This window comes from Agelaius phoeniceus, chromosome 28 (assembly GCF_051311805.1).
Source record: "Agelaius phoeniceus isolate bAgePho1 chromosome 28, bAgePho1.hap1, whole genome shotgun sequence".
In the NCBI taxonomy this organism is placed as follows: Eukaryota; Metazoa; Chordata; class Aves; order Passeriformes; family Icteridae; genus Agelaius; species Agelaius phoeniceus.
In genome coordinates this window covers 4,553,646-4,581,054 of record NC_135292.1, presented here as the reverse complement: position 1 = coordinate 4,581,054, position 27,409 = coordinate 4,553,646, and the positions used below count along the sequence as shown (strand labels likewise).

The 27,409-nt window shown below is 56.0% G+C and overlaps 1 protein-coding gene across 1 annotated transcript in view; it reads left to right on the top strand.

Moving 5' to 3' along the window:
• Positions 1-17,142, top strand: part of LOC143696082 (uncharacterized) — a 164,561-nt gene extending 147,419 nt beyond the window's left edge. The window contains exons 3-4 of the mRNA XM_077191287.1: positions 16,022-16,430; positions 16,506-17,142. Coding sequence (XP_077047402.1) covers positions 16,022-16,430; positions 16,506-16,668 — 572 coding nt within the window. The 3' untranslated portion in view covers positions 16,669-17,142. The remainder of the gene's footprint in view (positions 1-16,021; positions 16,431-16,505) is intronic.
• The last annotated feature ends 10,267 nt before the right edge of the window (positions 17,143-27,409 follow it).

The window sequence follows — 27,409 nt, the reverse complement described above, 5'->3', positions numbered from 1 at the left end:
GACCCCTCCTGCTCTGAGTTACGTCCCCTTGGTAACCACAGCTCCTGCTGTTCAGGGAAAACCCCTCTCTCTACAGGAAGCACCTTATCGAAACACTAGGAGCTCAGTTAAAAGGCAGCCCTCTCCAAATTCTTTCCCAAAACACGGGAGAAAGGCTACAGAAGGTAAAAAAGTGAAAGAGTTAGATGAAGGGATTGCTCTATTGCCGTTCAGAGAGGTTCCCATGGCAGGGATGCGCTGCCCTGCCCCGCGGGAGCCACCGGCGCCCCTGCCGGCCGTGCCCGGAACTGCACCCAAGGGGAAAGCGCCGCGGCCGAAAGGCCGGGACCGGCTCCGGGCTCTGTTTGTTGTCACTGCCGGAGCTGTTGATACACACTACTATTATTATATTATACACACTAGTAAAGAACCGTTATTCCTAATCCCCTATCTTTGCCTGAGAGCCCCTTGATTTCACTATCCTAAAAATTAAGAGGGAGGGGCTTTGCATTCTCCATTCCAAGAGAGGCTTTTTCTGCTTTCCCAAGCAGACACCTGTCTTGTAAAGCAAGACAAGCACCCACAGGCACTGAGGGGGGCTGCAGGAGGGGCAGAAGAAGGCCCTGCAGCACTTGGGCACAAAGGCCCAGCAGGTGAATGCAAGAAGGGAGCAGCAAAAGGCCAAGCTGAAGGCAAAGGCCAGGGCAGAGCTCCTACAGCCCCTGAGGGATCAGCCCCAGGGCCCAAGGGGGCCCCAGCACCCAGGGCACAGCTCGGCCACAAGCACCCGGCAGAGGCATTGCCCTCCTCGGCAGGGCACAGCCCACCCAAACAGCCCCTGGCAAGGAATCAGGGCTCCGGCTGCAGGGCACAAGGACACTGCAAGCACAGACAGCAGCACCCTCAGGACCAGCAAGTCCACCCCGTGATGGACATGGATTGGCAGGGCTGTCACAGCTCCCATCACACCAGGGACCCTCCACACTGGAGCCCTTGAGAACATTCAGGTGGGTCTGCATTGAGAGGAGGCATTTCCTGATGGACACAGGGGCCTCTCAATCTGCTCTGAATCTTAGACCTAAAGGGGAAAATAGTACAGGAATATTTTAATTTTTAAGGGAATGAGTGGGAAAGATGAGCAGGTATGATTTGTTCAACCACTATTAGAAGCTGTGGGGGATAGGTTTGAAATAAATGAATTTCTTTTTCTTCCTCCTGTGATTGTAATTAACTAGGAAGGAGGTTGAGAGCTGGATTTTAATACTGTAAAAAGGGATACAGAGGCTAGTTCTGTTGTACCTCTGTGTCAAAAGTCTGACAAGGCCTATGCTGAAGTGAACCCAGAAGTGTGGGCAGCCCCAGGGAAATACAGAAAATTAGATATGGAGCCTCTACAAATTAAAGCAACCAGGACAAGCAATACCCTGTTCCAAGAGAGGGAAGGAAGGGCTCACAGCCTGGTATTGAGTCCCTGTTAAAGGCAGGGCTTTTGGAGCCAAGGGTGTCTCCCTACAACACTCCTATCTTGCCAGTCAACAAACTGGATGGATGGACACAAGGAGGAAACACAGAATTTTCAAGTGTTAAAATTAAGATTAACTGAGGCGAGTGGCCTGGGCCTTCCAGACAGGGAAAAAGAATTTGAATTATAGGTGGACGTTAAACAGGGTCTTGCCAAAGGAATTCTTGTGCTAAAATGTTTAACCCAGTGGCCAGAGAGCAGCCTCATTGTCTGCAGAATTGTGCAGCCACAGCTTCCGTGGGAGCACAGGCTGAAAACTGATGACAACAGGAGGATCTCCTAGAGTTCAAGTCTGGCATCAAGTTAAAGCTTTGACAACCAAAAGAGCCTCTCAATGGATGAGCAGGGCTCGGTGATTACAGTATGAAACTTGTTCAGTGGCACAGGAGGATTCAGAACTGAGGACAGGGCAAGGGTTTAACCCAGCCTCCTGTTTGAACAGCCTGGAGAGGGGCTGGCAAGGAACCCAGGACTGCACTCAAGGGACAGAGCTCCCGAGCCAGGCTGGGAGAGATTGATGGGACATTCCCTGGCCTGAGGGAGACAATGTGTTTGTGGATGGCTCTGCAAGGGCAGCAGAAGGGAAAAGAGCTACAAGACAGGCTGTTATTAAGGAAGGGGAATCAGACAAAGCGCAGGTCACCGCCCCATGCTCAGCTCAACCCGCGGAGCTGTGGGTGCTTGTAAGAGCCTGGCACTGAAATGCCCTGAGCAGGAAGGCTTCAAAATCTTCTGCTGACACCATGGCACCTAACAGGGGGGCAAAAGCAATTCTGACTGCTTCAGCAATCACTGGATCACTTATTAACCTATTGCTAAAACAAATAATTCAAAGATAATGGATTGTGGAAGCAATAGATTCAGATGGGGAACTCATTTTACAGGAAAGACCCTTCAGGGGGTTATGGCAGCTTTAGGAATACAATGGGACCTCCATAACCCCTGGCAAGCCCAGAGCTCGGGTTGGGTAGAAAGAATGAATGGGGAAATAAAGAAACACCTTTGGAAGCCGGAGATAGAAACCAAGATGCCATGGGTACAGCTTTTGCCATTGGCCTTGGCAAGAAAAAGAGCCAGACCCAAGGCAGATATTCAATTATCTCCCTTGGAATTCATGTCTGGAATTCCTTACCTGGGCAATTCTCCACCTAGTGCAGGGTGGAAATAAGGGATGTAAATGTAAGGCAGGCTGTAGCCAGGATCCTGTCTCCTGTGGAATCTCTCCCCCAGGAAGCTGGGCTGGCACAGAGCCTGCCCTGGGACTTTGCTGTTGCCAACACCCAGCCAGGCCATCGGCTCCTGCCTAAGGAGTGCAAAGCAGCACCACTGGTGGCCAAGGGGCCCACGCCAAGTGTCCCTGAGGCCAGAAACAGCCGCCAGCACAGCTGAGCACGGGGGGACCCCTCAGCCTGGCCTCAGGGGCTCTGAAGCCCCGGAGATTTGCACTTCCCGCCTGCAGCAGGACCATGGGAGCCGCCCCTGAGCCTGCCCTGAAGGCAACGCAGCAGCAGCCAGGGCTCCACAGCGGGCCAAGCCCCTGGGCCTGCCCACAGATCCTCTGCTCAAACCCTCGGGAATCCTGGCCACCCTCCCCTGGCACCTCCAGCCACTGCGGCCAAGCCTCGCTGCCGCTGCTGCAGCTCCAGCGCTGGCTGGGCCTGCACTGCCACAGCTGCTGGGGAGCACCGCGGCACAATTCCACCCTGGGGCTCACTCACACCCACACTCTGGGCTGACTGCGACTGCACTGCTGCAAAATGTACCCATTCTGCTTCTTTTAAATCTTATTTCTCTGCTCAGAAAGGTTTCTCTACTCAAAGGTTTGCCTTTGGGAAAGAAATTTTAAAGGTTTTATTTAAAGGGTTCCCAGTCTGTTTGGATGTTAAACTCATCTGCACCACTCAATCGAGATGAGTTTAACATCGGAACAGACTGGGAATAGCCCAAAAGACACCCACAGAGATAACGACCAGCAACAAAACATCAACGCCCCGCAGCAAACAGCAACCAACAGCTACCCCAGACACTGCCCCCGCACAGCTGGAGACACCTGGTCTGGAAAAGGCTGAGAAGGAAATCCAGGAGTGTGGGCGGAATTCACAGCAGAGGGGAAGAAATCCGAGTCTAATAGGAAACCAAACACTAAAAACTTACACGACTTGGAAGCAATGAACATTAAAGCAGTGGATTTAGATTGGTTCAGACTACGTAAAGTTTAGGAAAAATCGGGTAAAACTGACATGTCATGGAATGATTTTTTCTGCACAGCCGGGCTATGTGTGGATGAAAGTATTTCTGTTGCACATCCTGGCCAGAACCAAGTAATGCCTTGACTCTCTCACACTAAAGAGATTCTTGGAGAGTTTTTGTTTTCCCTACAGTTTCAGTGATAAGATTACAACATGAGAAACATTTTTTATAATAATCCTACTTTATATTGTCAGGTAGGTTTGGGACAGAAGGGTGAGAATCAATTTTTGGTCTGGGTTTTTCCATGTTCACCTTTATGTTGCATTTTGCAAAATTGAAGAGCTTTAACCGTGATACTTTTAACTCTTAAATAGTTAATACTTTTTTTAAAAAAAGCAGGGTGAAGCTGCAAAGGGAAACAGCAAATGGAGAATGTTGGGAAAACTTTACTATAAATAAATGGGGGGGAAATTGAGATGAGGGACTACATTTTGTTCATCATGAAAAAGAGACCAGTGTGTTACAAGAGTTGTCTGCTGACTATTTCTGTACTACTTCATGAGATATGAGCTACAAGGATACCAGGGAAGGGGTTGCAGGAGCCCACACATAGTCCCACGCAGCAAATGGTACAAACAGATAACTCACAGAAGTAAGGACCAGGGAAAGGCTGGGGAAAGGGCAGGGGCAGATAAACACCCAGCAGGGAAACCTTTCCTGCTGACAAATGGTACAAGCAGATAACTCACAGAGATAACGACCAGGGAAAAGCTGGGGAAGGGGCAGGGGCAGATAAACAGTCCGCAAGGCAGGATATTTGCTTGCTTAAGCTTGATAGGGCACATATTGCATTAATCATAAGATTTTGGTAATTTTCCACAGAGAAGTCACCAAATAAGGACATAGGGTGAAGAAGATGCGGCTGAGGAAGACTCCGCAGCCTTTATCACCGACCACCAGGAGACAGAAGGATGACCCCCTAGCAACAACCAGCGCAGGTGCAGAGAACTCCGAGATAACATGGACTCCTGAAGGATGGAGAGGATAAAAGGACTGAATCAGAAACCAGTTGGTGCGGCAGTAGTGGAGCGGAGACTCCCCTGTCGCCCAGCGCTGAGCCTTTGCTTACGTAGTATAACTGCTTCAATAATTAATAAATTCTTTGATTGGAAATTACTCGTTTTGAGTCAATTTTATAACAATGGGGTGTCCAGGGGGTCCCTGTGCCCAGGAAAGGGGGTGCACGGGCCCCGGTGTTGAGGAAGGTGGTGGGTGGGGGCTGTGGAAGGCAGGAGTGGGGGTCCAGGGGGTGCTGGGGTCAAGGAAAAGCGGGGGCTGGGGTGTCTGAGAGGGGGAGGGCCGGGAAAGGGGGTGCGGGGGGGCATTGGTGCTGCATGAGGGGGTGCAGGAGGGTCCCCGTGCTGGATAAGGGGGTGCAGGGGGGGTCCCTGTGCCTGAGAACGGAGGGTTTGGGAGGGTTCCAGTCTCAGATATGGGGGTGCACGGCGGTCCTGGTGCAGTGGAATGGGGGCTCAGGGGGTCCTGGTGCTGTATAAGGGGATGCAGTGGGGTCCCGGTGCCCAGGAATGGGGGTTCAGGGGTGCCGGTGCCAGATAATGGCCTGGCTGGGATCTGGTGCTGGGAAAAGGGGTGCAGGGGGTCCCAGGGCCAGATAACGGGATGCACTGGGGTCCCGGTGCCGAGGAATGGGGTTCCGGGGGGTTCCATTCCCGAGTTCCGGGGTTCAAGGGGTCCCGGTGCCGGATAAGGGGATGTAGTGGATCCCGGTGCCCAGAAATTGGGGTTCAGGGTGGTTTCCCTGCCCGGGAATGGGGGCTCAGGGGGTTCCAGGCTGCAGATAAGGGGGTGCAGGGGTTATCGGGGCTGAGGAAGGGGGTACAGGGGGGGTCCCAGTGCCCCAAAATGAACGTTCAAGGGGGGTCTCTTGACCCCCTGGAGCCCCAGGGGACCCTCCGGGATCCCCTGGAACCCCTTCCAGGAAGCGCCGGGAATGAAGAACTGGGGGGACGCCGAAATTTGGGAGATCTGGGGGTCCAAAAGCCGAGGAAAAGGGCGGGTCTGGGGTCTGGGAAGGACGAGGTGGCCGGGAATGGGCGTGCAGGGCGTCCCAGAGCACTGACGGGGGTGCGGAGGGATCCTAGGCCCGGATTAGGGGGGGCATGGGGGTCCCAGTGCCCAAAAATTGGGGTTCAGGGGGTTCCCGTGCCGGGGAATGCGGGTTCGGGGGGAGTTTCCTTCCAGGAATTCGGGATTCAAGGGGGTCCCGGTGGCCGGGAATTGCGGTTCCGGGGGCGTCGGTGACCAGAAATGGGGATTCAGGGGGGTCCTGGGGCCACATGAGGGGGTACAGGGCGGTGCCAATGCTGGGCAAGGGGGTACAGGGGGGTCCCTGTGCCCAGAAATGGGCGCTCAAGGGGGTCCGCGTGCTCAGGAATGGGGGTTCAGGGGGGTCCCGGTGCTGAAAAAGGGTGCTGAGGGGGTCACAGGACCGAAAATGGGGGTTCAGGGGAGTCCCGGTACCCGGGAATGGAGGTTTAGGGAGTTCCCGGTGCCCAGGAATTGCGGTTCAGGGGGGTCCCGGTGAACAGAAATGGGGGTTCAGGGGATCTCGGTGCCAGATGAGGGGGTACAGGGGGGTCCCGGTGCTGGGGAAGTGGAGTGGGGGGGGTGGCATGACCCAAAATGGGGGTTCAGGAGGGTTCCCCTGCCCGGGAATGGAAGATCAAGGGGGTCCCGGTGCCCGGGAATTGCGGTTCAGGGGGGTCCCGGTTTCGGGGGGTCCCACTCACCTTTGGTCGCGGCCCCCGGGTCCCCCAGGAGCCCCAGGAGCCCCCGGAGCACCCCCAGCCCCAGCGCTGGGGCCATCGCAGCCGTCCCCGATCGCGGCTGCAGAGACGCGAAAGCGAAAGTGCCCGAGGGAGCGCGGGGGGAGGGGGAAAGGGCGAATTCCAGGGAATTCACCTGGATCCCCTCCTGGCACCCCTCTGGATCCCTCGGGGATCCGTCTGGGACCCTCCAGGGCCGCGCCCTGCGGGACCCCCGGGCCGGGCTCTGCTGAACTCCCGGCCCTGCGCTCAAACTCTGCCCGGACCCCGCTGGGCTCGGCCCAAAGCCGGGCAAGCAGCGGGAGCAGCGGAGCCAATTTTTGCTGCGGGTGCGGGTCCCACCCCCGGCGGAGCAGGGCTGGGCGCTGGGACCCGATCCCTGATTCCCAATCTCCTTCTCTCTCGCTCTCTCTCTGCTGTTCTCTCCCTTTCCTTTGGGGGATCATAAATCCCAGAGCGGCCGCAGAGCCCCGTGCCCAGGCCGGGTTTCCCAGCAAAGGGAGGCTGGGGCTGAGGTGCCCCGGGCTGGCCGGGAATGGGGGCCCGGGGCTCCCTGGGCTCACGGAAATGGGGGATCCAGGGGCTGGGAGAGGAGGATACCCGGGAAAGGGGGTGCAGGGGGGTGTTGGTGCAGGATAAGGGGGTGCAGGGGGGGTCCCAGTGCCGGGAATGGGGTTGGGAGGGGGGGGTGGGCAGCAGCTGCTGGAGAGAGACTGGGACAGACTGGAATGGACTGGGACAGACTGGGAAAAGAACCCACTGGGAGCAGAACTGAGGCAGCAGAGATCATACTGGGATATACTGGGACCACACTGAGGGCTACTGGGAACATGCAGGGGACAATTGAGATTGGACTGGGAGGGACTGGGAATGGTTTGGATCATCCTGGGACTGACTGGAATCATACTGGGAGTGATCAGATCTGTAGTAGGGGTGAAGAAGAGAAACTGGAATAATGCAGGGAGCAACTGGGATCATACTGGGAGCAGCTGCCCCATGCTGGGGTCATACTGGGATCATACTGGGACTGATGGGGTGACACTTGGAGTGACTGGCATAGTACTGGGAGTGTCTGGGAGTAACTGGGATCAAACTGGAGGTGACTGGACTTATACTGGCAGCAACTGGGACCACAGCGGGGGCAAATGGCATCGGGTAAGGTGTGACCGGGCTCATCCTGGAAGTGCCTGGGGCCACACTGGGCTCTTCCTGAGAGGGACTGAGAGTGAAAGGAACCATACAGGGCATGACTGGGAGCCGCTGGGACCGTGTCGGGGGCAACTGGGATCCTACCGGGAGTGATTTGGACCATACTGGGAGCGAGCGGGAGCCACCGGTGAGGCGGCGGCGGAGCTGGGAGGCGGCCGCAGCGCAGGTGGGAGCCGCGCTGGGTTGTGCGGGGGCTCGGGGCTCGCTGCGGGCCTCGGGGGCGGCAGGGGGCTCAGGCGGGTTCCTTGTGCCGTGTCCGGCCCGTGGTGCCGCTGCCGTGAGGGCGCTGCGGGAGCGGCTGCCCGCGGTCTCCTTGCGGCCGCTGCCTCGGCAGGAGCCGCTGCCGGAGCAGCGCTGGCTCGGCCCGGTTCCTGTGGCTGGCACAGGGGCGGCTGCCCCGTGCCCGGGGCTGTGCGGGGAAATTCACGTGGCCGGAGGTTTCTGTGCCCCGAGGAGACAGAGGAGTCCTGTACAAGTGACTTTATTGCTGAGCAGAGGGAGAGGCCGTGGCGCATTTGCCGTGCGCTCGCTGCCATTGTTGTAGTTCGCAGCCTCCTTTTTATCCTCATTTTCCCGGCTCATCTCCCTCTCCCTTTGCCCACTGGCTGAGGTACTTGGAAGGTTCAGACCTCCCGATCTGCCAACTGCACGTCCTCGTTAATGTGCACCCCCACTTTTGTAGAACAGCCGATATTCACGGCTCTGTTAAGTCTTTTTTGTTCTCGACGTTCAGGAATTTAGCGGGACTTTCTGTGAGCAGCAGTCCATGTTAATTAATAACATTTATTGAAGCTGGTGGTTTCGCCCCTTACTTCCTTATCTACAAGTCCCTGGCCCCTCGCTCAGCTGCTGAATGAGCTGCACTCTCAAGGTGCGGAGCATGGTAAAAAGGTGAGAAGTGCTGCAGCACATCAGAGCAGAAGCAGCATTCGTTTAACACATGGTCTGCCAGGGAACCACAAAACCATGTCCCATTCCCATCCTTTCCACGTTTGGACTGGTACATGAGCTGCTTTTTTGTTTCCTTTGTTATCTGTTTCACCACTTTTGCTTTGTCATCTATTTGCCAAGACCAGTTGGAGTCATTTGATTTTCCACAAACTCCTCTTTTCTCTGCTAACAGATGATCTGATCCCATCCCATGGTGAAATGTTGTGTTCCTCATTTCAGTGGATTGCTCAGCAGGAAGGTCAGGAGCTGGAGCTGTCTGGTTGGTTATTCCGAGGCCAGCTTGTAATCTAATGGTGCCATTGAAATGAGAAATGGGTTCTGTGGCTCCTGATATGAATTGGTTTGGGTTCCCAGGGGCTGGTCCATGGTGTTGTAGGATTTGTTCTGCTGGCTGTTCATCTTCTCCCCATTTTTGGCCGCTCTCTCCAGCCAGGGCTGCATCAATTGACCATTTGTCTCTAATTAAATCATCAAATACTTGGATTCCCAACTGATTTCCCGGAACTTGTGGTAGCAAGAACATCTCAGTGCTCTAATCCACCCTATATAACACAGACAGTGACAGCACACGTTGGAGTGGGCAGAGGGATGATTCCCCCCATTTATTTATAGTGAAGTTTTCCCAACATTCTCCATTTGCTGTTTCCCTTTGCAGCTTCACCCGTTTCTGTGGCAGGGTCAGATATCCTCACCCCGGGCTCTGCCTTGAGCTGTGCAAATTCCATCAGTGCAAGCAGGCAGAGCTCGGGGTGAGGGGCAGGGGGAACCAGCCCAATTCCTGCCCCAGGCAAGAGACCCAGGTACATTGGCCAGGCTTTGCCCAGCAGGGTTCATTTGCATTCCTAAAGCTCCTCTCCTGGCTGACTAGAACCAAAGCTTCTCTTCCAGGGCAGCCATCTGGTGAGTCACATGTGGCCCCCCGGAATCTGCTTTTTTTAAAAAAAGTATTAACTATTTAAGGGTTAAAAGTATCACGGTTAAAGCTCTTCAATTTTGCAAAATGCAACATAAAGGTGAACATGGAAAAACCCAGACCAAAAATTGATTCTCACCCTTCTGTCCCAAACCTACCTGACAATATAAAGTAGGATTATTATAAAAAATGTTTCTCATGTTGTAATCTTATCACTGAAACTGTAGGGAAAACAAAAACTCTCCAAGAATCTCTTTAGTGTGAGAGAGTCAAGGCATTGCTTGGTTCTGGCCAGGATGTGCAACAGAAATACTTTCATCCACACATAGCCCGGCTGTGCAGAAAAAATCATTCCATGACATGTCAGTTTTACTCGATTTTTCCTAAACTTTACGTAGTCTGAACCAATCTAAATCCACTGCTTTAATGTTCATTGCTTCCAAGTCGTGTAAGTTTTTAGTGTTTGGTTTCCTATTAGACTCGGATTTCTTCCCCTCTGCTGTGAATTCCGCCCACACTCCTGGATTTCCTTCTCAGCCTTTTCCAGACCAGGTGTCTCCAGCTGTGCGGGGGCAGTGTCTGGGGTAGCTGTTGGTTGCTGTTTGCTGCGGGGCGTTGATGTTTTGTTGCTGGTCCTTATCTCTGTGGGTGTCTTTTGGGCTATTCCCAGTCTGTTCGGATGTTAAACTCGTCTCCATTGAGTGGTGCAGATGAGTTTAACATCCAAACAGACTGGGAACCCCTTAAATAAAACCTTTAAAATTTCTTTCCCAAAGGCAAACCTTTGAGTAGAGAAACCTTTCTGAGCAGAGAAATAAGATTTAAAAGAAGCAGGATGGGTACATTTTGCAGCAGTGCAGTCGCAGGCAGCCCAGAGTGTGGGTGTGAGTGAGCCCCAGGGTGGAATTGTGCCGCGGTGCTCCCCAGCAGCTGTGGCAGTGCAGGCCCAGCCAGCGCTGGAGCTGCAGCAGCGGCAGCGAGGCTTGGCCGCAGTGGCTGGAGGTGCCAGGGGAGGGTGGCCAGGATTCCCGAGGGTTTGAGCAGAGGATCTGTGGGCAGGCCCAGGGGCTTGGCCCGCTGTGGAGCCCTGGCTGCTGCTGCGTTGCCTTCAGGGCAGGCTCAGGGGCGGCTCCCATGGTCCTGCTGCAGGCGGGAAGTGCAAATCTCCGGGGCTTCAGAGCCCCTGAGGCCAGGCTGAGGGGTCCCCCTGTGCTCAGCTGTGCTGGCGGCTGTTTCTGGCCTCAGGGACACTTGGCGTGGGCCCCTTGGCCACCAGTGGTGCTGCTTTGCACTCCTTAGGCAGGAGCCGATGGCCTGGCTGGGTGTTGGCAACAGCAAAGTCCCAGGGCAGGCTCTGTGCCAGCCCAGCTTCCTGCGGGAGAGATTCCACAGGAGACAGGATCCTGGCTACAGCCTGCCTTAAATTTACATCCCTTATTTCCACCCTGCACTAGGTGGAGAATTGCCCAGGTAAGGAATTCCAGACATGAATTCCAAGGGAGATAATTGAATATCTGCCTTGGGTCTGGCTCTTTTTCTTGCCAAGGCCAATGGCAAAAGCTGTACCCATGGCATCTTGGTTTCCATCTCCGGCTTCCAAAGGTGTTTCTTTATTTCCCCATTCATTCTTTCTACCCAACCCGAGCTCTGGGCTTGCCAGGGGTTATGGAGGTCCCATTGTATTCCTAAAGCTGCCATAACCCCCTGAAGGGTCTTTCCTGTAAAATGAGTTCCCCATCTGAATCTATTGCTTCCACAATCCATTATCTTTGAATTATTTGTTTTAGCAATAGGTTAATAAGTGATCCAGTGATTGCTGAAGCAGTCAGAATTGCTTTTGCCCCCCTGTTAGGTGCCATGGTGTCAGCAGAAGATTTTGAAGCCTTCCTGCTCAGGGCATTTCAGTGCCAGGCTCTTACAAGCACCCACAGCTCCGCGGGTTGAGCTGAGCATGGGGCGGTGACCTGCGCTTTGTCTGATTCCCCTTCCTTAATAACAGCCTGTCTTGTAGCTCTTTTCCCTCCTGCTGCCCTTGCAGAGCCATCCACAAACACATTGTCTCCCTCAGGCCAGGGAATGTCCCATCAATCTCTCCCAGCCTGGCTCGGGAGCTCTGTCCCTTGAGTGCAGTCCTGGGTTCCTTGCCAGCCCCTCTCCAGGCTGTTCAAACAGGAGGCTGGGTTAAACCCTTGCCCTGTCCTCAGTTCTGAATCCTCCTGTGCCACTGAACAAGTTTCATACTGTAATCACCGAGCCCTGCTCATCCATTGAGAGGCTCTTTTGGTTGTCAAAGCTTTAACTTGCTGCCAGACTTGAACTCTAGGAGATCCTCCTGTTGTCATCAGTTTTCAGGCCTCTGCTCCCACGGAAGCTGTGGCTGCACAATTCTGCAGACAATGAGGCTGCTCTCTGGCCACTGGGTTAAACATTTTAGCACAAGAATTCCTTTGGCAAGACCCTGTTTAACGTCCACCTATAATTCAAATTCTTTTTCCCTGTCTGGAAGGCCCAGGCCACTCGCCTCAGTTAATCTTAATTTTAACACTTGAAAATTCTGTGTTTCCTCCTTGTGTCCATCCATCCAGTTTGTTGACTGGCAGGATAGGAGTGTTGTAGGGAGACACCCTTGGCTCCAAAAGCCCTGCCTTTAACAGGGACTCAATACCAGGCTGTGAGCCCTTCCTTCCCTCTCTTGGAACAGGGTATTGCTTGTCCTGGTTGCTTTAATTTGTAGAGGCTCCATATCTAATTTTCTGTATTTCCCTGGGGCTGCCCACACTTCTGGGTTCACTTCAGCATAGGCCTTGTCAGACTTTTGACACAGAGGTACAACAGAACTAGCCTCTGTATCCCTTTTTACAGTATTAAAATCCAGCTCTCAACCTCCTTCCTAGTTAATTACAATCACAGGAGGAAGAAAAAGAAATTCATTTATTTCAAACCTATCCCCCACAGCTTCTAATAGTGGTTGAACAAATCATACCTGCTCATCTTTCCCACTCATTCCCTTAAAAATTAAAATATTCCTGTACTATTTTCCCCTTTAGGTCTAAGATTCAGAGCAGATTGAGAGGCCCCTGTGTCCATCAGGAAATGCCTCCTCTCAATGCAGACCCACCTGAATGTTCTCAAGGGCTCCAGTGTGGAGGGTCCCTGGTGTGATGGGAGCTGTGACAGCCCTGCCAATCCATGTCCATCACGGGCTGGACTTGCTGGTCCTGAGGGTGCTGCTGTCTGTGCTTGCAGTGTCCTTGTGCCCTGCAGCCGGAGCCCTGATTCCTTGCCAGGGGCTGTTTGGGTGGGCTGTGCCCTGCCGAGGAGGGCAATGCCTCTGCCGGGTGCTTGTGGCCGAGCCGTGCCCTGGGTGCTGGGGCCCCCTTGGGCCCTGGGGCTGATCCCTCAGGGGCTGTAGGAGCTCTGACCTGGCCTTTGCCTTCAGCTTGGCCTTTTGCTGCTCCCTTCTTGCATTCACCTGCTGGGCCTTTGTGCCCAAGTGCTGCAGGGCCTTCTTCTGCCCCTCCTGCAGCCCCCCTCAGTGCCTGTGGGTGCTTGTCTTGCTTTACAAGACGGGCGTCTGCTTGGGAAGGCAGAAAAAGCCTCTCTTGGAATGGAGAATGCACACCCCCTCCCTCTTAATTTTTAGGATAGTGAAATCAAGGGGCTCTCAGGCAAAGATATGGGATTAGGAATAACGGTTCTTTACTAGTGTGTATAATATAATAATAGTAGTGTGTATCAACAGCTCCGGCAGTGCCAACAAACAGAGCCCGGAGCCGGTCCCGGCCTTTCGGCCGCGGCGCTTTCCCCTTGGGTGCAGTTCCGGGCACGGCCGGCAGGGGCGCCGGTGGCTCCCGCGGGGCGGGGCAGCGCATCCCTGCCATGGGAACCTCTCTTCACGGCAATAGAGCAATCCCTTCATCTAACTCTTTCACTTTTTTACCTTCTCTAGCCTTTCTCCCGTGTTTTGAGAAAGAATTTGGAGAGGGCTGCCTTTTAACTGAGCTCCTCGTGTTTCGATAAGGTGCTTCCTGTAGAGAGAGGGATTTTCCCTGAACAGCCGGAGCTGTGGTTACCAAGGGGACGTAACTCAGAGCAGGAGGGGTCAGGGGAGGATATCCCGCCGAGGCTCGGTCGGAGTGTGGGCAGGGTGTGCTGCCGGAATCGCCAGAGGGGGATCTTCCCGTGGAGGCCGAGCCGGAGCGTGGGCAGCCCCCACATGGCTTCTGGCGGCTGATCCGGCAGCTCCCGGCAGAGAAAAGGCAGGTGGGAGACCCCGGCAGCAGCAGCGGCGCTGCCCAGCGCAGCTGGCACGGGCAGGGCAGCCGGGGATGGGATGGCTGGGACCCGCCCTCGGTGCGGTCGGCGCGGTGACCTCGGCCCACGCGGCAGGACAGAGCAACCCCATCTTGCCCAGCATGGCCGGCAGAGCGGCCGCGGGCCGGGCAGTGGGGCCAGGGCACACAAATTCACCGCCAGCGCCGGGGCAGGTGGAGCTGCCCTGGGCAGTGAGCCCGCACCTGGGATGGAAACCGGGGCAGGCGGAGCTGAGGCGGGCAGCGAGCCGGGACCCGGGACAGGCGCCTCGGCCGCCAACGGAGGGGGCAAGAGCTGCAGAGGATCCCACTCTCTTTCTGACTTTTCCTCTTGTTCCCCTCCCTTTCATTTCCCCTTTTTATTTTCTTGGTTTTTTCCTCGGGTGTTTCTGATACTTCAAAGATTTTTATTCTCCTAAAATCTCCTGTCTAACATATGGCATATTCTCTTTCTTCTAGATTAAATGGGTTTTTTTCCAAATAAATCCAGAACCTAACAAATCCAATGCATGGATATTTTGAAATGGTCGGCGAGCTAACTCATGACCTCCTAATGTTGTTTTTCTCATCACCTTTTTATTTATCCTTTGGCAAATTAAGCATCTTTCAGTGACTTGCTTTGCTACACCAAAAATCCCAGTGCACCCAAAATTCCTTAAAAAATGATCACACAAAGCTTGAGTACGCCAGTGGGGTTTCTGATGCACGTCTTCTAATCTTTTCCTAGTAAGCACATTTTATTAAGTAATTGTCTTCCATGTAGAAGTTTCTATTTCCCTGATTTATCTTGTTCATTTCCTATCTTGTTTAATTCTTTTTTCTCGGCTTCCATAAACTTTGGAATTTCCAGTTTTTCCTCGTTTGGAGTTAATATTAAACTAACTCTTTCAGCTCCATTTTCTGCTGCATCCTTAGCTTTGTGATGTGCCCCCAGTTTGCCCAGTTTGCCTCTCCTTTGGCCCGGGCCGGGTTCCCCCCGCCCGCAGCGGCTGGGAGCAGCCGAGAGCCCCGCGCTGCCCATGCCGACCTGGCCCGGCTCCATGGCCGCTGCTGCCGCGGGCTGCGAGGGCTGCGGGAACGGGGCACCGAGGGTGTGGCTGCTGCCGGGGGAGGAGGAGGAGGGAGGGAAGGGCAGGGATGGAGGGGGAGGAGGAGGAGAAGGAATGGAAGGGGCGGGATGGAAGAGGAGCAGGAGGCGGGGATAAGACAGAGGAGGAGGAGGAGGAGGGGGATGGAAGAGGAGGAGCGGGAGGAGAAAGAGCAGTGAAGGAGGCGGGGTTAGGAGGGAGGATGAGAGGGAGGTGGAGATAGGACAGAGGAGGAGCGGGAGGAAGAGGAGGGACAAAGGCAGATCAAGGCTGAGCTGCGGGAGCCACGCGGTCTCGATCCGTGCCTGAATTCGCAGCCCCCACCTGTGGGATCATCGCCCCCCCATGGCACAGGTGAGCGGGGAGGGGGAGCCCGGCCCGGATATCCCGGGGGGTCCCTGGGTTGTGTTTTTGGGGGGATGTTTGGAGAATGAAGAAGTCCAAGGCTGAGCGGAAAAGGCCCCTCGGGGGGACATCGGGGGGTGGCGGTGGCGGCTGCCGGCAGAGGCAGCCTGGAGGAGCAGAGCCCTGTGTGCCCCAGGAGGCCAAAGTGGGGAGGCCAGAGAGGGGGGAGCGCCGCCATTGGCGGGAGCCTCAAGAGCCTGGAGAGGGGCAGGGGGGACTCCTTGGAGCCGCTGCAGCCCAGAGCAGAGAATGAGGGGAGAAGGGAGCCCGGGAGCCCAAAGAGCCCCGGCATCCCGAAATGGGGAGAGCCAAGAGGGGGCAGTGCGTCCCCAGAGACGGCCTGGGGGGATCTCGATGCCCTTGCCTGTGGCACGGAGGCAAATCCCATGCTGTCCTTGTCCTTCCTCGCCCAGAGCAGGAGCTGAGCATGGAGAGCAGGGAGGACAAATGCCCGCGGCAGAACCTGGTGGCAGAGGCCGTTTTGAGCGGCTCCACGGCGCAGGAAGCCAACGGGGAGGAAAAGGCCCAGAGATGCCGCACGAGGAGGGGCTGCAAACGCAGATGGCGGGGATGTGAGGGGGAAAGAGCCAGCCTGGGCCGGGAAGGCGGCCGGAGATGGAGCCAGAGCTCGGAGCTGGTGCTCCATGAGCAGCTCCATGATGGGGAGAAGCCCCACACATGCATGGAGTGTGGTAAGAGCTTCAGGTGGAACTCCGAGCTGATCAGGCACCAGAGGACCCACACTGGGGAACGGCCCTACGAGTGTGGGGAGTGTGGGAAGAGCTTCAGCTGCAGCTCCAGCCTGATCAGGCACCAGAGGACCCACACTGGGGAGAGACCCTATGAGTGCTCCAAGTGTGGGAAGAGGTTTCAGACCAGCTCTGATCTTCTCCTGCACTCTCAGAGTCACACAGAGGAGAGGCCCTTCCAATGCCCCGACTGTGGGAAGGGATTCAAGCGCAACTCTGACCTCATCAAGCACCAGCGCATCCACACAGGGGAGAGGCCCTACGAGTGTGATAAATGCAGGAAGAGGTTTCAGACCAGCTCCCATCTCCTCCGGCACTATCGGATTCACACAGAGGAGAGGCCCTTCCGCTGCCCCGACTGTGGGAAGGGATTCCAGCAGAACTCCACCCTCGTCAGGCACCGGCGCATCCACACAGGGGAGAGGCCCTACGAGTGTCCCCAGTGTGGGAAGAGCTTCTCCTGCGGCTCTCACTTGACCCAACACCAACGGAGGCACCAGTAAGGGAAGCCCTGCGAGTGCCCCGAGTGCAGGAAGAGCTTCGTGCGCTGCTGCAGCTCCATCCCCCACTGGAGGAGGCACTTTGGGCACAGCCCTGGTCACTCACATTCCCTGTGATCCATGTTGGGAACACTCCTGGCTGTTTGTCCTTTGGTTTGGCCTGAATTTTTTTCTCTTCTCCATGTGTTTCCACTCCAAAAGCCAAGAGGGATGAATCTGTCACCTCAAAACCACTCAAATTCCACTGAAAATAACTGAATTTTAACCCAAAAAGGCTCAATCCTACCTCAAATTCCTTGTTCCCTCCTCAAAAAACCTCAATCCCATGCTAAACTCTCCATTCCACAGCCACCAGGGTGAGATGGGGTTAGAAGGGGACTGGGAGAAGTGGGATCCCAATTTGGAGCAATGGGATTGGGATTGTGTGGGGCTGGGTGTGTGGGTTGTATTTGATAGCAAATAAAACTTTCAGAGTTAGTGATTTCTGTCCTGTTCATTTTCAGTCAGTTCTGTTTGCAGAGTGCCACCTTCTCAGCTGATTCAATTCTTATAAAAGTCCCATTTTTTAAATCATCTAGCCTCTAACAATTAAAAAACCAATATCCAAATAAAACCACGCACCCCCAATAAACCTTTTAAAAATAATTTTAATTGTTTTGGAGTACTTAAGGATGTTATTAAAGTTTAATTGTTTGGTTGAAATGTCTGAGAAATTGTACTGGTGTTTGCTTTTGTGTTTAGTATATTTGTAATATGAATTGTTTTACTAAGGTGTGTTAGATTGCTTGGTAGTTTCTTTAGATATTTTTATCTAAAGTACATTAGTCATAGAGTTATAATTTTCAAAAGGTATTTCTTGATATATAATTTGTTTATTTATATACATTAGTAATATTATAGTAATAGTTGTTGCTTTGGTTTGAATCACTGTTGGAGTATTGTAAAGAAGATTTGAGATTTTTATATTTTATTTTTATTATAATTTTTTAAAGTTCAATTATTATTTCTTTGTTTATAATTTTATTGCAATTTGTTGCGGGGATAGGAAGGAAGTTCAAGGGCAGGAACATTTTTTCCTGGCTGGGAACTGGAATTCCAGACCCTGGGAGTGTGTGCAGGACCCCACAGACTGGGATCAAAGATGGGCTGGGATCAAATACGGACTGGGATCAAATACGGACTGGGATCAAATACGGACTGGGATCAAATATGGGCTGGGATCACATGGATGGGGATCCTGTGCATCAGAACCCTCCAGACCAGGATAGCCTGAAGTGGGATCAAATATGGACTGGGACTGTATGGACTGGGATCCCAGGGACTGGGACCATATGGATCAGGACCACACAGACTGGGATCAAATATGGGCTGGGACTGTTTTTTAAAGTAACTTTGTTCTATAGTTTTTATTTCTGTTGTTAATTAAGCTCAGTGAAATAGCTGCTTGTGTTAAACTGCCTGCTTGGATGGGATAACATCCAATGCACACGGGATGAGGACACCTGTACAGATCTGCCAACTATCAGCACTCCCCGTCTGAAGGCAGAGTGCACCAAGGCCCAAAACCTGGAGGTGATAAAGAGAAGGAGCCAAAACCACAGCCAAGAAACACACATGCTCTGAAAAGGCAGACCCAAGGAGGGGCCATGTAAAATCATTCCTGGAATATGTAAAGTAGTTTATGGGTATGCATGAGGCTCTATGAATATGCACCAGGCTGATGTAAGGGGAAAGGTATTTCAGGGCGATGCAGATTCCTTGGTTGTGGTTTTAGTCCATTTTTATCACCTCCAGTTTTTGGGCTTTGGTCTACTCTGACTCTGAGAAATTGAGGTTTTGGGATTTTTAGTATGTTGTGGATGGAAGCAAAATGGAAGGCACAGTGTTTTGTCCTGGGTTTCTTCTTCATGCTTCTTCCTTCTTCTTCATGGGTTTGGGTGGCTTTTTGTAATTGGGCAGAAATTCCACATTGCAGGCTCTTTGGGATCAGTTATTGGGTTAAAAGGGAAAATAATCTAGGTGTCAGTTCCTAATTGGATAGTTTAGTCTTAAAAGACCTTGGAACAAGAGATTGTGGGCCATTTTGTGCCTTCTAATGAAAAGCTGCTGAACTCCCAGTAATGAGGCTGTTTTACTGATAAGAAATAATAAACACTTGAGTCTGAACATGAATTACTGTCCCAAGTGCCTTCAATCCAGAGCCAGTGAAACCAACAACTGGTACCCCACAGCTTGAGGTAGTGCCAAGGCAGAACTTGTTCATGCTCTTTTCCCCTGGTGATTTTCTACTCCCGTCCAGACTCTGATAGCAAAGCCGTGCTGGTGACAAAAGATTGACCCTGGCATCCTGGGGCACTTTCTGGGTGGGTGTTTGAATCTGCTTTTCCAGGCCTCGGGCTGAGCAGGGTGAGGCCGAGGCCTGGGCCCCTCCAGGCGGCGCCGGGAGCCCCGGGGCAGCGGCGAGGGGCGGCCCTGAGGGGCGGCACAGGGGGCATTTCCCCCGAGCGGGCGGGCGGGCGGGCGGCGGGGAAAGGCGCCCTGGGCACAAGGGCAGGCACAAGGGCCCCGGCTCTCTGCAGTGCGGGCGGCCCAGCGCCAATCGCTGCTCCCGGAGCCGCTGCCAGGGCCGGGTCTCCTCCCCGCCGCTGACCCTGCACCTGCAGCGCTGCCTCCGCCTCTGCCGGGCTCCCCGGCACGGACGGCAAGGACGTGAACACGCTGCAGCAGGGGCCCAGCAGGGACACCAAGATGGTGCCAGGGCTGCAGCTCCTCTCCTGCAAGGAAAGGCTGACACAGCTCGGCTTCTTCAGCCTGGGAAAGAGACCCAGCCTTGATCCAGCTGTGGCCTTCCAGTACCTGAGGGCAACACACAAGAAAGCTGGACAGGGACTTTGTACGAGGGCAGGCAAGGACAGGACAAGGGAGCATGGATCCAAATGGAGAGAGATTAGGTTTAGGTAAGGGATTCAGAAAAAAGACTCTCCTGGAACAGGTTGCCCAGAGAAGGTGGGCATGTCCCGTCCCTGACAGTGTTCAAGGCCAGGCTGCATGGAGCTCTAGACAAGCCGGTCCAGTGCAAGGGATCCCCAGCCACAGCAGGGGGGTTGCAGCCATGGGATTTTCCAGATCCCTTCCAAGCCAAACCATGCCACGACTCCATGATTCTGGGATACTTCCCCTCCTCATCCTCTGGCAGAAAAAGAAACCTGGCCCCAAGTTCCACACTGCAGACCATGTCTTTTGGCAGCCTGCAACTGTGTCAACAGAGACAGAGATGACATTACTGACACGATTTCCCTTTTCTACTTGAAAAGTAAATGCTCTGCTCCAGTCCACTCTGGCAAAATTGTCACAAGAGGCAATTGTTCCCCATGAAAAGCTTGGTCTCATGCAAAGAAGAAAGAAGCCAGAAGCCAACAGTCTTCGTTATTGCTACATTGTTTTCTTTGGTTACTTCTCTAATAGGAATGACTTTGGGGTGTGATTTGTTTGTTTCTCTCTTTCGTTCCTTGGGGCGCGCGGCGGCTCCTCCGTTGGGTTCGCGGGGGCAACGGAGGAACGGCCGCGATCTCCGGCGGCTCCGCAGCAGCAGCAGCAGCAGCGCTTCTCTCGATCGGTTTTCTGCTCGACTTCCCACTCGCTCGACATCCCCTTCTCCCTCTCACACTCACTCTACTCCCGTACCGTGCTGTGCCGTCCGTGTTCCGCCTCTCCCAGCCCGGCTGATGCCGCGTCCCGCAAGGCGCCCCTCGGCGGGGCCGCCCCGTGCCCGCCCCTGCCCGCCCCGCCGTGGTTCCGCCTCGGCCGGGCTCTCTCCGTCCTGGCTGTGGCGCCGCTGGAAGAGCCGCTCGCTCTGGTGCTGGCGGAGCAGTGCGGGCTTTTGGCTGTGCCTGGCGCGGGCTCTGGCCCAGCCCCGGCCGAGGCCCCGGCCCCGAACGAAGCCCCTGCCGTAGTTCCGCCCGCAGCAGCCCCGCTGCCGCCCGGTACCCGCCCCGTGGCCGACAGCGTGGCCGGCAGCTGCCCCGCTCCGAGCTCCGCCGCTCGCCAGCTCGGCCGCCGGCCCCGAGCCGCCGCAGCCCGGGGCGGCTCGGCAAGCAGCAGCGCGCCGGGCGGGCGGGTGCCCCGGGCAGAAGAGCGGCAGCGCGGTGCCGCCCGCACGGGCGGAGAGGCCTCCCCTGGAGCAGCTCTAGCGGCAGGGCCCGCTGCTGGGTTGCGGCGGCTGCGGCAGCGTTTACTCCGGTCCCCGCCTCGCCGATGGCGCCCCGGGAAGAGACGGGGCTGGCTCGGAGGGCGGCGGCGGGCGGCGGGCGATGAGCTCAGCCCGCCGCTGGCCTTGGCTCGCAGGCGGCCATCAAGCGAGTGTCCGGGAGCGCATCTCGGAGTGGGCGCGGCTGGGGAGTGAGCGGGGCCAGCGGGAGGAGCCGGCGGGGCGTGCCGGGCGGGGCTGAGGCGAGGCCCGGCAGGGCGGCAGCCGGAACGCTGCGAGGGCAGCGAGCGTGGAGTGAGCGGGAGCCGCGCAGCGCCCCGGGCCGGGCCATGGCGAGCCGCGGCGGGGCCGGGCAGGGGCTGCCCGAGGCACAGCGCAGCATCGGCCCCGCTGAGGGCATCGCGGTCCCCCCGCAGCGCAAGGGCGCCCTTGTGCCCCTGGAGCTGGCGCTGCTGTGGAAGGTGTCGCAGCCTGGCTTCCCCGGCGTCGTGAGGCTCCTGGACTGGTTCGAGGTGCCCGAGGGCTTCACGCTGCTCATGGAGCGTCCGCAGCGCTGTCAGCACCTCTGGTACTTCCTGCACGAGCGGCGGTTCCTGACGGAGCCCGTGGCGCGGGGGCTGTTCCGCCAGGTGCTGGAGGCCATGGGGCACTGCAGCAGCCGCGGCGTCCTGCACCGCCACATCAAGGCCGAGAACGTCCTCGTCGACCTGGCCACGGGTGAGGCGAAGCTCATCGACTTCGGCTGCGGCACGATCCTCCAGGACACGTTCTACACCCGGATGTCAGGTGAGCCCAAAGCCGGGGCCCAGCTGGGCAGCCTTGGCTGGCATAGGGGGAAGAGGGAGGGAAGGAAGGAGGGAAGGAAGGAGGGGGAATCCTTCTTCAGCCAGCTGCAAGCAAGTTGCTTTTTGGCAGGGCAGGGGCTGGCTGTTGTGGAACGGGAGCTGGCTGGGAGGGAGGGAGCAGCATGGGCCTGATGAGCTGTGCCCGTGTCCCATAGGAACGCTGGAGTACAGCCCACCGGAGTGGATCCTCTTTGGCTGCTACCATGGCCAGCCAGCCACCATCTGGTCCCTGGGCATCCTGCTCTATGAGCTGCTCTGAGGGCACCTTCCTTTGCACAGCAACGAGGACATCGTCCGGGGCCAGCTCTTCTTCCCACCCTGGGTGTCTCAAGGTGGGGATGCGCCTTCAAGGCACGAGGGGAAGAATGGGGTTGGGAGGGGCGGCTGGCACATAAGCGTCCTGCTCTTGCAGCTGGTGAGGAGGTGCATCTCCTGGGCTTAGCTGGAGGAGGTGGCACCTGTGCCTCTGTGCTGGTGTCCTCTGCAAAAGAGGATTGATAGGAAGCTTTTGGCTGCAGCTCTGAGCACTCCTGGTGTGGCCTGGGCGCTGTGGAATGTGGGAGAGCATGGATAGGAGCCTTGTCCCGCTGAGTGGCGGTTTCTGGTTTCTCTCCGCAGAGTGCCAGCCCCTCATCAGGTGGTGTTTATGCATGGAGCCCACAGACAGGCCAGCACTGGAGGACCTTTTTGAGCATTCTTGGCTGCAGGAGCCCTGCCTGGCCCAGGAGACAGCAGAGATGCCTCCCTGTGCACAGGAGGATCCAGGAGCCCAGCAAGCAGCAGTGGCACGCGTCTCGTGGCGCTGGAAGAAAACCCCGGAGCGTTTCCCTGCGGCCGCGGCGCGGAGGAGAGAGCGCAGCCGAGGAGATGCTGCTTCCGCTGGTCCCCGCGAGCTGTGGAGGGAGTGGCTCCGTGCTGCCCGTCCCATTGGAGAAGTGGTGGCAGTGCGGTGAAGGTGCCACGGACTGGGACAGGGGAAACATCCCCCTGCAGCTCAATGGCATCGTGATGTCCCCGCAAGCCGCGGCACAGCTGGCGCGTTCTTCTGGAGCACGACGTGGAGCTGGGAACACCATCCTGGAGCTGGCCGCTGGCGGGGCAGAGCCGATTGGCTTTGGCTGCGGCCCCTGCCTGGAGGACACGCTCTGCGCCCCGATGGAATCAAGATGAGTCCCCAGCCGGCGCAGGGGCGGGGGGATGCTGGTGCTCCCAGGCACGGCAGGGCTCGGCCTGGCCACGCGCCGGAGGTTCCCCGCTTGGCGGCGCTGGGGAATATTAATTTTCCCTCCGGCCGCCGAGCTGCTTTTTGGCAGGACAGGGGATGGATGTTGTGGAAGGGGAGCCGGCTCCTGGCCTTGCTGACAGCTTCTGCCAGCCAGCCTGGCACGGGCTGAGGCGGGGGCAGCCAGCCTGACAAAAGCATCCATCCATGTGGATGGGGGTGGCAGAGGGGGACGGGTTCCGAAGCCGTGCTCCAGCTGGTCTGCTCTGCAGGCCCTTGAGGAAGGGGTGCGTTTATGGGCGGGAAAGGTGGGGATTTTCCCTGCCCGTGGACAGGTTTAATTCTCACATGGAGTGGTCAGACCCTCCTCAGGCCCATGAAACGGTGACAGGCTTTGTGCTTTTTCTTGTTTCCAGGTCTTGTGTTGAATTGACTTTCATGCAATTGTTCTTTGTTTTTCCCAGGAGGATTACACCTGGTGCCCGGACCGGACGGGGAAGCGCCTGCAGTGTCCATGGAGCGCGTCCAGTGCCAGCGCTGCCCCAGGGGCCACGGTCTGCAGGGACAGCCCCTTCCAGAAGGACGAGGACCTGGTTTGGGATCGGCTCCTCTCCTGGCAGCAGCTCTCCAGAGGTGGGCACCCGGCTCCACAGCTCGGCTGGCAGAAGGGCTCCGGGCAGGCGGCAGCGGGCACACGGGCATCCTGCTCTTGCAGCTGCTGAGGAGGTTGCTGTGCCGGGATTAAGCAGAGGAGGTGGAACGTGGCCTGCCCCGCTGCCCTTCTCTAAAAACAGAGAATGGGTCGGGAGGTTTGGGCTCTGAGCACAGCCAGCAGCCTGGCCCGGGCACAGGCCATGGCGGGACAGGGGGACAGGAGCCTGCTGCCACTGACCGTGGCTCTCTGGTTTCTCTCCGCAGGCTGCCAGCACCTCATGCCATGGGAACGGCACCGCTCGGCCTGCCAGGCTGGGAGGGCTGGAGGGCGGCCGGTGTTCATTTGCTGTCAAAAATAAATTGGGTTTTTTTGCCATTGTCATCATCGGAGCGTTTCTTTCCTCCTTTTCCAAGCTCTTGGCCTCCCTTCCTCCAGGGTAATCTTTTTTCTCCTTCCTCAACCGCTTGATGGCATTTGGCAGGGGGGGTTAAGCAACGTGAAAAATTCAACAACAGCTCCCGTTGCCAACTGCAGCAGCCCCTTCAAGAGCCCTGAGCTTCCACCAAGGTCAGTGTGTGCCTTGCAAAAGGAAGTGCTTTGCAGTGATGGGGTTGTTGCCCTGCTGCAAAAGCTGGGAGGAACTCAGAAATGGAAAAATGCCAATTGGGCTCAACCACCGCCCAGGTTCTTCATCTTTTCCCTCTTCTCCATGATAGGCAGGCAGGGCTGGACTCCAGCAAGGTTCAAGTTCTTGGTGCTCTCTGGCATCAAAGGGATCAAGGAAACTCTTGTACGCAGGGACTACAACAGGGCTACTTGTCAGATCCCAGGAAATTCCTCTGGCTGCCCTGGAGGACTCGAGGCCCTGCCCAGGGGGCTCAGAGACCCTGGCACAGAGCCCAAGACCCCTGTGCCTTTGATTTAGCCCTTGGAAAAAACAACCTTACATGAAGAATTGCGAGCCATGACAGTTTCAGTAGAATGATAGTGAATTTATCACAGGGTGAAATATAGATTTTTGGGGGTTTCTAGAATGGGGCTTCAGGGGGCAAGATGGAGGAATCTGGGCGTGTCCAGCCTTTCTCCTTCTTTTTGGCCTCCATCTTCTGCTGTGATGGTGGCACTTTTAGATTGGTTTGGAGTAGAAGCTCACAGTCTAACATAGGTGATAGGTATTGGAACGTCATTGTAAATATTGTACAGGTAGTTTTTAGGATAAAAAGATAACACTGCCCTTGGGCAGGCAGAGTGCCTTAGACTGTCTTCCTGAGCGGACCTTGGCTGGACAGGAGAAAGAATTTTATAGATAAGATCCAAGAAACAACCTTGAGAGCCAGAAATGAAGAGCTCTGACTCCTTCTTCGAGCGCCGCGCTGGGAAAAGAGACTGTGGAACTTATCTCAGGCTCACTCTGACCAGCCAGAGACCCCGAGAGCATGAGTCCATAAGACGAAATACTGAAGGATTGGCACCAAAACATAAATATCCTTGTTGGTTGTATCTTCTTGACCAAGAAATCCTTCAAAGCTCTTGTAACTACAAGTCTTGCGGCCCTGTGAGCCATGCGGTGCAGATGGGAGCCAAACTCACCCTTCCTGTCTATGGAGAAGAGAAGAAAAAGCAATGGCATCATCTAAAAAACTCAGAGGTCCGCTCTCTAGCTCCTTCCAAACTCCTTCAAATCGGCCAAAGTAGGATTTAGCTACAAATAGGTGTCAAGGACTCTTAGTGCTGGCTCTTGGACTCCAGAGCAGCTGCTTTAGAATCTTTCACAGAACCCTGTGCAGTTCTGTAGTGCCAGAAATGGATCATTTGAAGAAACTTTCCCAACTGACTTGCATGGAGGTTTGTTTGAAGGGTATTTGAGGAGAAAGGCTCCCGGCAGAGCTCTGGCCTTTGGCCTAGCTGTGTCCCCTGCTGATTGTCAAGTGTGCCATCAGCTGCAGGGCTTTCTGGGCTAAAACTATCATCAAGTCACTGGGACTTGCTCTTTTTGGCCTCTAAAAGCTGGACCCACTTTCGGGGCAAATTTGGAGACCTCATCTCTGGGAGGATGGAGCAGCTAGGATTTTCCCAGTTGCTGGCAATGGTTCTCCAGGCCCTGGGTGTAAAACGGGGCTGCCCAGCAAGTGCGGATCTGCAAGATGATAAACAATTGTCTTGCTTTGAAAAGAGAGGTGTCTGCTAAGGAAGGCAGAAGCCTTCTCTGAAATGGAAAATGTCAATCCCCTCCCTTCAAATGATTCTCATTTAGAAATTCAAATGCTCTCAGGGAAAGATATGGGGATAGGACTGAGCCCGCAGAGCCAGGCAGCATTTGCTGATGCTCTGAGCCCTTGCTAAAGATCCTGTGCGGGCTGTCTCAGACACCTGGGGCCAGGAATTCCTTCCAAGCTGGGCCACTTTGGCTGGGCCGGGGGTGGCCCCGGGGCAGAAGGCAGTGTGTGCAAGGGCCCTGGCTGGCACGCTGCAGCACGGGCACCGTGCCATGGAACGGAAGCCGGTGTCCAAGGCCCCTTTGTGACACGTGGGAAATAGAAGCTTGCCCGGCTGCTGGCAACACGCAACGGGGCACAACGGGACAGAGCGGTGCCGTGAGGAGCCCCCGCACAGCGCACTCGCTCCCGTCTGACCCGGAGCTTCTCCGCGGCGCTGTTCCTGCAGCTGAGCTCGAGGCCAGAGCACAGGACTCGCTGACCCGTGGCCTTCCTGAGGCTTCTATTCTGCAGCTGCCCTCAAGGGCAGAGCGTAGGACTTGGTGCCCCAGAGCTTTCCCAAGGCATCTCTCCTGCAAGTAGCTCCAGGCACAGACATGGAGCAGAGACCCCCGAGAGTGCCCAAGCTGGCCTGGGTGGAGGAGGAGGAGGAGGAAGAAGGCCCTGGAGCGGCCCCAGCACAGGAGACAGAAGAGGTGGTGCCGTTCCATCCACCGCAGGAGGGTGAGTGGCAGAGCTGGGCTGCAGGGCTGGAGCCTGCAGCCAATTGGCCCCATGCCATGCCATGCCATGCCATGCCATGCCATGCCATGCCATGCCATGCCATGCCATGCCATGCCATGCCATGCCATCCCCTGGGGAAATGCCCATGGACAGGAGGGAAGAGGGGCCGGGCAGACACCCCACAGTGGCCGTGCTCCAACCCCTGGGGCATCCCGGGGCTCTCCCTGCCTGGGCAGCGCAGGGCTGGGCTCTGTTCTCCGGCCTCTCCCGCAGCCCCTCAGCTCTGGCTGCGCTCGCTCTTTGCCAGATGCAGCCCTGGAGCGCCCACAAGAGCAGGAATCCAGCCGTGGCCGCTTCCGCAGAACAGCGCAGGTACCTGCAGCCACCCCCACCTGGGCTGGGCCTGCTGTCCCTGCTCAGCCCAGCACCGTGTGTGCAGCACTCCATGCAACATCCCCGGCCTCTTGCCCTTCTCCTACAGCTCGTCTGCAACTTTATCCGGAGCTTTGGGCAGGAAGAGACCAGCACCATGGGCACTGGGCTCAGAGCTCACTCAGAGCTCCTCAGTCATGAGACCAGTGCCGCCCTGCTGGATTTGCTCCTGGAGAAGGGTGTTGCCAGGCCAGAACAAGTAAGCAGCCTGGGGCCAGGCTAAAATTCCCCCATGAGTTCCGTGGCTTCCCCAGCCACGCCTGCTGGTCCCTGGGAGCCTTTGAGGCCATGGCAGTGCGCTGGCAAGGGAAGCACTTCTCTGGGGACCCTGGGGACATTGCTCCCTCTGGCAGCTTTCCAAGTCTCCCCGTGCCTTCTCCAGGTGCCCGCCATGGTGAGGTCCATTCACCGATGGCTCCTGGCCAATGATTCTGCCCAGCACAG